Source organism: Geotrypetes seraphini, chromosome 5 (genome assembly GCF_902459505.1).
Source record: "Geotrypetes seraphini chromosome 5, aGeoSer1.1, whole genome shotgun sequence".
Taxonomy (NCBI): Eukaryota; Metazoa; Chordata; class Amphibia; order Gymnophiona; family Dermophiidae; genus Geotrypetes; species Geotrypetes seraphini.
In genome coordinates, this window is record NC_047088.1 from 10,019,323 (window position 1) to 10,031,618 (window position 12,296).

General features: G+C 46.7%; 1 protein-coding gene across 1 annotated transcript in view; it reads left to right on the top strand.

Annotated features, from left to right (window-relative positions):
• The window catches only part of OPHN1 (oligophrenin 1), a 234,600-nt gene that overhangs the window by 208,693 nt on the left and 13,611 nt on the right, over positions 1 to 12,296 (top strand). Inside the window, exons 19-21 of the mRNA XM_033945796.1 lie at positions 1,165 to 1,318; positions 10,175 to 10,507; positions 11,098 to 11,263. Coding sequence (XP_033801687.1) covers positions 1,165 to 1,318; positions 10,175 to 10,507; positions 11,098 to 11,263 — 653 coding nt within the window. The remainder of the gene's footprint in view (positions 1 to 1,164; positions 1,319 to 10,174; positions 10,508 to 11,097; positions 11,264 to 12,296) is intronic.

Below are 12,296 nucleotides of genomic sequence, written 5' to 3' on the forward strand. Positions count from 1 at the left end.
TAAATGTCTCAATCATGTCTCCCCTCTCCCTACGCTCCTCGAGAGTATTATCCTTAGCATAAGTAGGTAAGCCCCCCATGGACCGCTATAAGTATGCAAATGGTAACTCGCAATTGGAAAAATTACGATCGCCTTAATTTTCCTTTTTGGTGGGCGAGTTTATGCTTAAGCTATAGGTATGAGAAGATGAATGCTGATATGTTGGGGCATAGCAATTTATTTCAATTGGTTTGGGGCCCATTGACGTCTTTTATTACTTCATTATAGTTGTCTTTTGTCTTTAATTTTTGTTTATTTCCATCCTGTACCCGCGAGCTTTGTCCCTGTTCCATTCCCATAAGCTCTGCCTTAACCGCACAAGCCTCAAACATTTATAATTTTAGTGTTTGAGGCTTGTACAGATGAAGGCAGAACTTGCAGGAATGGGGCAGGAAAAGAACTCACGAGGACAGGAGGGGAAAATGAGTTCCTGCTGACCTCCTTTGTGCCTTTCATTGAAGCCACTTCTTTATCTTGGACTCTGACTTTATTCTTGAATTAGCCAGGTTGAAGGGCTCATGTCTTGTGGTTCTAATAGCTAACTCCTGACTTCCTCCTGACAGGGGCAGTCTAAGAGGGATGTGGAGGGATATAGGGCTACATGCAGAAACAAATTATAGGACTTCATTTGAAAAGGAGGCCCAAAATGTGGGGGTCATGTGCAACAAACACAGTCGCTGAGTGGCAGAAAGGCTTAAATAGCAGAATGTGGGGATTGGGAGAGGGACACAATGGCCACAAGCACTGTTCCAGCAGGAGTCCTCCACCTAGGGACCTGCCAGTGGGGGGTGCTGTTTCACTATCACATTTTCAATAGGGAGGGACAGGCAAGGCCCTCCAGGACTCCAGGGAACCTGCCTGTCCCTAGTGATTGGAGAAACGATATTGAAGCAGCTGCACCCCCTACTGGCAGCACTGAAGTTGGAGAACTCCCGCTCAGCCTAGAGGCCACAGTGGTCACAAGTGACCGGCAGGTTGTTCGTGGGAGAGAATCTTTGTAGTAACAGGACCATGTGCAGGGTTAAGCTAGTGCTGGGTTCTTCCTTACTTTCCAGGCGCGTGATAGCCAGACACCAGTGTACTCGCGCTTCCCCTAAACGCATTTTAATGGTGCTTTTCTTGCAGATCTTCTCTGGTCCTCCAGAAGAGAGTTCGGTTCCACCAGTACCTCCTCCACGAATACCTCCACGCACCCACAAGCCCATCACCATCTCCAAGCGCCCTGCCAGGTCCAGACCTCCTCCGCTCTACCATCCCTCTGTACTGGGTGAAAATGAAGGTCAGTATCACAGTGGCTGTAGTGCAGAGGGGAGTGGGGGATGGGAGGGGGATCCTGTGTGCTGAGCTTTGAAAACAAAGTGCCAAGGGCGCTGGCAGATCCAGCCCAGGGACTGTTTACTTCTGAGAAATGGCAGGAGGGTGAGGGAAAGGAGAGCTGCAGGCAGTGGGGTCAGATGCAAGGATTTTCTACACCTCAGGCATGTGCAAAATGATTCTTATAAAATTGCACATGTGTTGAAAGTAAACCAACCAAAGCGCCAGAAGACTGGGTGCCCTGGTGAGGAGCCTGTGTTAATGTGATCGCTTCTGAGGGTCATCGTAGGGCTCGGAGTCTGGTTTGCAAAGGCACCTGGGTTGCCTTTATAAAATTTTACCATAGATTAAAAATACTCTTCATAAACATATAGATATATATCATTTAGTAATTTAGTTGGACCAGTGTACAGAGCAGTCCTCGGGATTTCAGGATATCCACAAGCAATATGCATGAGAGAGCCACTTAAAATGGAAGCCGTGCATGCAAATTTATCTCATGCATATTCATTGTAGGTGTCTTGAAAACCAGACTGATGGGAAGATGCTCAAAACTCGCCGGTAAGATCTGGTGAGTCGATGTAGTGCCTGTGGCGATTGTCAGCATAATAGATTGCAAATTATATGCATGGAGAATTGCCAGTAAAGAGCGGGAGGACCTCTGCCTACTGATTGCTCAGAAGCACAACTCCTCCCTCCTGTCAAAGCTGCTCTTCCTGCCACAATCAACTGAACTGTATGTCTTCTCAAGTCCTGCAGGGAGAACAGCAGAAAGAAGAGTCCCCTTGCCTGTTGCTTCCCGGACCCCCCTCCCAACACATTGACCCAAGATTGGCAGGAGGGATGCCCACTCCCTCCTGCTGCTGCCATGGGCCCCAACAGCCCCCCCCCCCCACAATACACCCAACAGGAGGGAGGCCCACTCCCGCTGCAGCCCCCTCCCGACACCCCCACACCTTTCTGTTGATGGCTGGCCAGAAGGATGCCTACTCCCTCCAGCCGGCAGGCCCGCCTCTTCAAAATGGTGAGCCTTCCCCTTCTTGATACATCCTGGGATGAACTGGGGAGGGTCCTAAGGCTCTGATTGGTCCAGGCACCTAAGGTCCCTCCCAAAGGAAGTGGCCTTAAGTGCCTGGGCCAATCAGCCGGTAAAATTACATTCAAGCTAACTTTTGAGAATCCGCCTTTGAGTTGGGTGTGTCCCAAGGGCTAAGTTAAGAACCCCTGGTATAGAGCAAAGGTGGGCAACCTCCAGTCCTCCAGGGCTGCAACCCATTCGGGTTTTCCTCAATTAGTATGCATGAAGTCTGTTTGCATGCATATTGGTAGGGCCTGGATGCTCCTACAACTTCTACTGATCATTTCTATAATGCTGCTAGACATACGCAGTGCTGTATATTAAAACATGCAAGAGACAGTCCCTGCCCAGTAGAGCTTACAATCTACTCAACAGACAAACAGGACAGGTAAGGGGCTAGGGAATTTCTCAGGCAGGCACAGGTGCTTTACCAGCGGGTAGGGTCAGGAGTTTAAAGCCACCTTGAAGAAGTGGATACTGGGGAATAGGGTGTGATTACATCCACTGTGAATAATTCACTCATGGGAGCTAACGCAGTGTGACCAGAGCAGAGTGTTCAGCGGGACTCAGGGGTCATTTAACAAGGGAATGCCTGTTTTATGGCTGCTTTATAAACGTGATGCAGGTTGTCTATGTGCCTTTAAAAAGAGAGACTTGGATCTGTTTTAATGATTCACAATTGTTCCCACATGAATTTACACCTGCTTCGAAGAAGGGGTAACTGGTTCGTCCGTGCAGATTTAATTAAATCCACATCTCTGCCCCGGCTTCATGGAAACCTTGGCAAAGCCTCTGTATGGTACGTCCAGAGGTACCTGTAATCCTTGTGTTCTAGCAGGGAGAGAAGGTGTCTTATAAAATTAGCCCCAAGAACAGAATTTTAAAAACCATTTCTGCAGGAAAGCAGTTCTTCATGTATGCAGATAGGATCCGTGAAATGCAAGGAAAATATTCGTGTAGAGTTGTGTGTGCATTGAGCTTGTGTGCATGTGACATCACCTGGACAGAGAGGAGGGAGCAGGGTTCGATTTGTGCACCACAGTGAGGCCTAGATTCCATAAAAGACTCCTAAAGTTATAGGCCTAGAGAGGTATTCAAAGCAGTTACGTTCCTAAATTGGCCTCTTTCAAAATCTCTAGGGCAGAGTGCCTAAATTTGTATCTGAAATTTCACTAAGGCCCAGATGCACAAAGCTCCGGCAACTTTGGTTAAAAAAAACCCCAAAACCCACCAGGTTGGGAACAATTTTGCTCACACAAAGAGCATTCAAACCATATGCATGCTATTTTGTGCGGAGGAGCCCGGTAAAAGAGGGGAGGCACGGTGCCTGGCGCCTGCTCAGAAGAAAAATTGCTAGGCACAGCTCCTTCTCCTGCCTGCAGCCACCCTGCACACTTTATGCCCAGCTAATGGTGGTTCCAGAGCTGCAGTCATCGAAGAGCGGCGGCTGCCGGATCAGCTGATTCGTGGCTTCCCCTGCTGGCTCCAAAGCAATAATCAGCTGATTAGGGCTTCCCCTGCTGGCTCCAGAAAAACAATCAGGGGCTTCCTTCGCCAGCTCCAAAGCAGGAATTAGCTGATTGCGGCTCTGGAGCCAGCAGGGGAAACCACAGATCAGCTGAGTCAGACACCACTCTCCCCTCCACTCGCTCTTAGCTGTGGAGCTGCCAGCGGTTGGGCAGAGGGAAGGAGAACGGTGGCTAGCTGCAGGCTGTTGTGGTGGTTTTTTTTCTTTTTAAAGGGGACACAGCTGTTGTGCAAGTGTTGTGTGTGTGTAGATAGACAAGGGAGACCCGGTCGGCATTGTATATTTGGATTTTCAGAAGGCGTTTGACAAGGTTCTGCATGAACGACTACTTCGGAAAATTGCAAGCCATGGAATTGAGGGTGAAATACGTGGATTAAAAACTGACTGGAGCATAGGAAACAGAGAGTGGGGGTAAATGGACAATACACGGACTGGAAGAGCATCACCAGTGGGGTGCTGCAGGACTCGGTGCTTGGACCCGTGCTCTTCAACATCTTATAAACGATCTGGACATAGGTACGACGAGCGAGGTGATTAAATTTGCAGACGATACGAAGTTATTCAGAGTAGTGAAGACGCAGGGGGATTGCGAAGATCTGCAACATGACATAATCAGGCTCGAGGAATGGGCATTGACATGGCAGATGAGGTTCAACATGGATAAGTGTAAAGTGATGCATGTAGGTAACAAAATCTCATGCATGAATACAGGATGTCCAGGGCGGTTCTTGGAGAGACCTCCCAGGAACGAGACTTGGGAGTTCTGATCGACAAGTCGATGAACCTGCCTGCGCAATATGCGGCGGCAGCAAAAAGGGCAAACAGAATGCTAGGAATGATAAAGAAGGGGATCGCGAACAGATCGGACAAGGTTATCATGCTGCTGTACTGGGCCATGGTGTGCTCTCACTTGGAGTACATGAAGAAGGACACAGTACTACTCAAAAGGGTCCAGAGAAGAGCGACTAAGATGGTTAAGGGGCTGGAAGAGTTGCCAGAGAAGAGCAAGAAATTAGAGAAACTGGACCTCTTCTTTCTCGAAAAGAGAAGATTAAGAGGGGCTATGATAGAAACATTCAAGATACTGAAGGGAATAGACTTAGCAGATAAAGTCAGATTGTTCATCCTCTCCAAGGTAGGGAGAACGAGAGGGCACTCTCTAAAGTTGAAAGGGGATAGATTCCTTACGAACATAAGAAGTTCTTCTTCACCCAGAGAGTGATAGAAAACTGGAACGTTCTCCCGGCGTCTGTCGTAGGGGAAAACACCCTCCAGGGATTCAAGACAAAGTTGGACAAGTTCCTGCTCAACTGGAAAGTACGCAGGTGAGGCTGGACTCATTTAGAGCACTGGTCTTTGATCTAGGGACTGCCACGTGAGTGGGCTGCTGGGCATGATGGACCACTGGTCTGACCCAGCAGTGGCAATTCTTATGTTCTTACACAGAACATCTACTGGCAGCTCCAGAGCTGCCAGAAAAGTTCCCTTAAAAGGTGGGGGCGTTCCCTTTACTGCATCAGAAGGAGAGCTCTTTAGACTACTAATGAGTTCCTTGTAATGCATTTGCATAGGGTTCATGGTGGTTGCTATGAGGATCAGTAGCAGCCATGGTGAACCCTTTTGACCATCATAGAAACATAGAAATAGACGGCAGATAAGGGCCCACGGCCCATCTAGTATGCCCACCTTAATGTCCCTTCCCTACCTTTGCCCTGTGAATAGATCCCATGTGCCGATCCCATTTGGCCTTAAAATCAGGCACGCTGCTGGCCTCAATCACCTGTAGTGGAAGATTATTCCAGCGATCAACCACTCTTTCAGTGAAAAAGAATTTCCTGGTGTCACCTCGTAGTTTCCCGCCCCTGATTTTCAACGGATGCCCTCTTGTTGTCGTGGGACCCTTGAAAAAGAAGATATCTTCCTCCGCCTCGATGCGGCCCGTAAGATACTTGAACGTCTCGATCATGTCCCCCCTCTCTCTGCGCTCCTCGAGCGAGTATAGCTGTAATTTGTCAAGCCGTTTTTCGTATGGTAGATCCTTGAGTCCCGAGACCATCCGGGTGGCCATTCTTTGCACCGACTCCAGTCTCAGCACATCCTTGCGATAATGCGGCCTCCAGAATTGCACACAGTATTCCAGGTGGGGCCTCACCATGGATCTATACAATGGCATAATGACTTCCGCCTTACGACTGACGAAACCCCTTCTGTAGTTCTGGGTATATGGGGAGTACACATTGTGGTTCTGAGCCTCAGGAAAGCACAAATAACACAAACAATGCTAAAGGTGTTCAAATAGCTCAAACAGGAATATCCCCACTGAGACATAACAAAAATATAACATGGAGGGCTATGTACGTCAACGCACACAGTTTAGGAAACAAGATCCTGGAATTGGAAACAGAAATAAGGAATGCCGACCTGGATGTGGTGGCGATATCCGAAACCTGGCTCACAGACTCCCACGGGTGGGACATGGTCATACCGGGTTACAACTTGCTTCGCCGGGACAGAGAGGGTAGGAAGGAAGGGAGGGGGTGTAGCATTATATACTAAAGATGACATTAAGGTCACGAGAATCTCAGATGTCCAGTATACTGGGGAATCCCTTTGGGTTAATTTGGCCAGAGGGAAGGACAAATGCTTGTATCTTGGTGTAATTTACAGACCCCCAAGACAACAGGATGACCTGGATATGGAAATAATCGAAGATATAGAAAATATCACCTTGCGTGGGGACACAGTATTGCTAGGTGACTTCAGAGCCTATGCTTCCAGGAGAGTAAGTAAGACTGCTTTAACAAGTCAAGCGTCGGGGCCTAAATCCCTAAATTTAGGAGCAGAAAAGGTGGGTGGTAACAAGGCTGGATTTAGGACAGCAAGACAGTATTAAGAGTTTTGCACTGAATTTCACCCCCAGGCTCATAAATTAGGTTCAGAGCTTGGCAAACAAATGGCAGGCCTAAATGTCTATGACTAGCTTTTAAACTCCTAAATGAAGGTGAATTTTCACCTGAAAACTTAGGCTCCTAGTTTTGGTTGAAAATAGGGCACAAATGTAATCACCTAACTTAGGGGTATTAATAGAGAATGACACAGTGACAAAATTCATCACCGTTCCCGTCCCCGCGGATAACCACAGGAAACCATCTTTATGTCATTCTTTAAGGAGAGAGGGAAGAATCAGAGTATGAATGGCCACAACCACTGACCCTCAAGCTTTGCTTTGAAGAATGCTGGTGTAGAAGGACTGAGGTTGAAACAGACACTACAGAATGACAGTCTCTGGTATCCAGAGCAGATATTGTGATGTCATAAAGCCTCATTCCACCAGTGCCTAAGAGCCAATCACATCAGTGATGTCACAATGGCTTCATTATCCTTGGCTCCCATAAGAATCAGAGTATGAATGGCCACAACCACTGACCCTCAAGCTTTGCTTTGAAGAATGTTGGTGTAGAAGGACTGAGGTTGAAACAGACACTACAGAATGACACTCTGGTATCCAGAGCAGATATTGTGATGTCATAATGCCTCATTCCACCAGTGCCTAAGAGCCAATCACATCAGTGATGTCACAATGGCTTCATTATCCTTGGCTCACATAAGAATCAGAGTATGAATGGCCACAACCACTGACCCACAAGTTTTGCTCTGAAGAATGTTGGTGTAGAAGGACTGAGGTTGAAACAGACACTACAGAATGACACTCTGGTATCCAGAGCAGATATTGTGATGTCATAATGCCTCATTCCACCAGTGCCTAAGAGCCAATCACATCAGTGATGTCACAATGGCTTCATTATCCTTGGCTCCCATAAGAATCAGAATATGAATGGCCACAACCACTGACCCGCAAGCTTTGCTTTGAAGAAAGCTGGTGTAGAAGGACCGAGGTTGAAATACACTAGAAAGTGACATGGGATTATTTCCCGCGGTTATCCACGGGGACGGGGACGGTGATGAATTTTGTCACCTTGTCATTCTCTAGGTATTAATTTAGGAGCTCAGCTTATTTTGAATGTCAGGCCCAGTGTTTCCAAAATGGAGACCCTTTAGATTGTTCAAGGCTTCGATTTTTTTTCTTTTTTTTTAACCTCCATCGAAATTTAGAAAGACTAGGGGACATCGATGAATTTAGAGGGAAATACTTGTAAAACCAATAGGAGGAAATATTTTTTCACTGAGAGAATAGTTAACCTTTGGAACACGTTGCGGTTGTGGTAAAAGTGGATAGCGCAGCTGGTTTTAAGAAAGGTTTGGACAAATTCCTGGAGGAAAAGTCCAAACTCTGTTATTGAGAAAGACATGGGGGAAGCCACTGCTTGTCCTGGGATTGGAAGCATGGAATGTTGCTACTTTTTGGGATTCTGGAATGTTGCTACTCCTGACCCAGATTGGCCACCGTGAAAACGGGCTACTGTGCTTGATGGACCATTGGTCTGACCCAGTAAGGCTAGTCTTATGTTCTTAGTGTGCATTAAAACCAGAACAGGTCCCGCAGCTCGGCTGGTGTCAGTAAGGGAGGCAGTGGCATGTGACGGAGGCATGGTGAGGTGGCTGCTTTCCTAATACAGCTCTGTCTGTTCTCAGGAGTAGCACAAGCAACAAAACAGGAAGACGCAATGCGCCACAGTGAAGACAGTCCAAGAGACTGTGGATGAAGATGTCCTAAGCGATGATTTATTTGCCAGTTTCCACAATAAAAATTGAAAAAGTCTATATAAAAATCATAGTCCACATGTGTTGATCCTAACAGACTCTATCATAATTCTACTAATTCATTTCTCAAAATATGGAGCCCTGATCAAACTTACTTTAGACCGTTGACAAATTATATATTAGATCAATTAGTCAATGTTACGCTGTGATGCTCGTTGAAAATCTCTTCCAGGCTTTGCAAGTGCATCACCAAATAAAGCAAGTGTACTGAATTGTCATACTTGTTTGACATGAGATACCTAGTGGTATTGTATTGCCTTGTTCACGTTATTTTCTCCATATATTCTGGAAAAAATCCCCCAAAACAACAAAACACATGTCTGCTGTCTAACGACACACTGGGATTTGAGGTTTAACTGCCCCTGTGAAGAAAGCAAGACTTCAAACTTAGAACTGGACCAGAGCGGACCAGTTGTGGGAGACAGTCACTGAATATAGGCCTGGATCACATTACTATGTAGGGGAAAAAGCAAAAAAGTTTAAAAAAAGAGAACCCTTGTGAATATATAGAAATCTCAGGGAAGGGGGTGGGGAGGACCGATTCAATTCCAGTGAACTACAGAGGTGAATAAACAGACGTAAAGTGGTCTTTATTAACAGGCCAAAAAACAATGATTAAAAAAAATGTCTAAAGTCAATACAATACAAAAAGATTGCCTAATACAATTACATTCAGAAAAAAAGTTTGCAATACACATGAATAGATTGCCAAAGTCGATGCAGGTCTGTGTTTTGGCGATAAGACGCCTGTCTCTGGAGGCACAAGATCTAAAAACACAGGAAATCTGCCAATACACAAACTTTTTCTGTATATAATTAAAGCAGGCAATCTGTTTTTGTATTTCATTGATTAAAAATTTTTTTAAGCATCTTTGATCTGTGGTCTGTTACTAAATATCACTTTTTATTCACCTCTGTTGTTCGTTGGAGTTCAATTAGTCCCCCCCCCCTCCCTACTCTCACATTGCTGTCGCATATGCTCTGCCGCGTTCGTAACATCTCACAAACCGTAATGAGAAGCTCACAAGGCAGGGGATGGGTGGAGTAGAGAATGAAGCTCAGTGGCTTACTGAGGGGTGTGGTCTGACCTGGGCACCATGTTGGGGGGGGGGGGGATGCTAGCTTCCCTCCTCCTCTCCGTGCCCATTCCTCCCTTCCATGCGTGCACCCCCCTTTCTTTCCCCCACACTTCCGGCTGCCGCACATAGGAAATGACTTCCGAGGGAGAGCCGACAGGGTCGCGAGACACATGTTGACCATCATGAGCAACGACTTCAACTAGAGGTAGAAGGGAAGGGAAGTGGGGCGAGATCGGAGAAGGAGCAGGGGAGAGGCGCCACTGATTAAGCTGTAGGTTATGTGACAAAGAACTGGCGATTGATCACATAAGTTATTTGCTGCTGTGAGAGGTATTCAGGGACAGTGTGGTAAATGCCTCCTCAGCTTCTGTCCTCATCACAAACCAGTCACTGTGTTTCCCTCTCTTTCTTCAGGTGAAACCAGTAACCAGGCCCTGAATGGTATCGTGCCTATTTCTTCAGAGGCTCCAGTGGCGCTTCAGCGCAGAAAGCTACCCATATACTTGCACCGGGGTGCCAATGGAGACCAAGGGGGTAGTGCTCCCACCACCCCCACCTCCGATACCAGGACAGAACCTTATTCTGAGGTGGCTATTGGGAAACTGGTGGCAAAGATGGAACAGGATGCTGAAATGAGACCCACTCCGAGGGCCACCAATGGAGAGGTGGCGATGACAGCCACCGTGAAAACATCTCCGGTGTATGCCAAGAGACCCTGCCCCAGGCCCCCAGCACCAAACAGAGACGGTGAGTAAATGCGGCCAGCTTTTCAGAGATTCAAGTAGCCTATTGGTCAGAGCAGTGGACTGAGATCCAGGGAAGCCCAAGATCACTTAACCCTCCGCTACCTGAGGTACAAACTTAGATCATGATCCCTCTGGGGACAGAAAATACTTAGTGTATCTGTATGCAACTTACCTTGAGCTACTAGTGGGGGAAATCCAAAACCCCTTCCCCTTTATTTCATTATTAATTGGCTGATGAAGACTTATTTTGAATAAATTCACCCAAGGTGCTGTCAGGAAGTATAACCCACACAGAGGCAATAAACAGTTATTTGCAGAATGCCGCCATGTAGCTTTTAGTGTGGAAGACAAGTGTTTGGTGTCAGAAATGGTATTCGCTGGATTCCCATTTCAGCCACGAAAATGTCCACGAAAGTTTTCATGGTAGAGCTGCTGCCTCCCTATTAAAAACAGATCTCGTGACCCCTGAATCGGCAAGGAACAGAGTCTGTGTGGGGCTTTCTCCATACCAGAGCATCTCTTTTCCATCTTCCTTTCTCTTGGACCATTCACGCTGGCATTTTCCTTAACCTGCGTCATCTTCCCACTCAGGTGACTACGACAGTATCACTAAAGTGCGTTCCCCTGGAGAAAGACCAGTGATTACACGGCCGCCGGTGAGACCCCCAGATCCTCCCTGCAGAGCCCCTTCATCCCAGAAGTTTGAGCAGAAAACTGACCTAGTGCAGGGTGGCGCTGAAGACATCCCTCCGTCCGTGTGAGTAGAAAGTTCAAAGTATACAGACTATTTTGTGAGGCCAAACCCAGCCCCTGTGCTTCTCTCAGATAACACCAGAGATCTCCATTGTACCACTGGCTGCATCTCTGCGGCCAGACTCTCTCCTGTTATTGTGAGCTGCATTGGCTTCCGGTAGAGGCCCGGGAGATCTTGAAGTTGGGATACTTATACAGTGGTGCCTCGCATAACGAACGCCTCGCACAGCGAACGCTGCGCACAACGAACTTCATGTCTTACTTCCTACAACGAACTTCGTTTCACACAACGAAGTCACCCGAGCTGCATCCTTCCGCGCAGGCACTGCGCTTAACTGCCCTCTCTCCGCCTGGCTCCCTGTGCAGTGGCGGACCGTCGGCTCGCAGGGGCCCGGCGCCTACTGCTGATGCGTTGGGGGGGGCGGAGCTACTCTCGCCGCTTCCCCGATGCTAGAAAAAAAAAAAAAAAATGAACAGTTAAGTCCCAGTTTTTGCCGCTGAGACTCTGCCCTCTCTCACTGTAAAATTAGACTCTACTTAGTCTGTCTTTAAATTTAAAAAATGTGTGTTGTTTTAAAAAACAATTATGTTTTTAGATGTATCTAAATAAAAATAATAACAAAAAATGTATCTTTTTTTATGTCATCTTAGCATATTTTATGCTACAGAACGAATTATTTTTTTTAACATGTATTGTTATGGGAAAATGCGTTTCACACAACGAACGTTTCACATAACAAACTTGCTCCTGGAACCAATTAAGTTCGTTGTGTGAGGCACCACTGTACTATAAAGATGCTTTTGGTGTTGCCCCATTATATCTTGCCGACAGATTTGTTATCGTGGCGCTTGAGAATAGTAGAAAATCTCACGCCCTATGTACGTTCCCTTCAGCCAAGGGCTGTAAAAGTAAGAAACGTGCTGGGCATTGTCTTTCCTACCAAGCAGCTTACTATGACAAAAGATTTCCGTCCATATTAATTAGATCCAGATTTCAGAAAACTCTTGAAGACTTTTCTTTTTTCCAAATTCTTGAT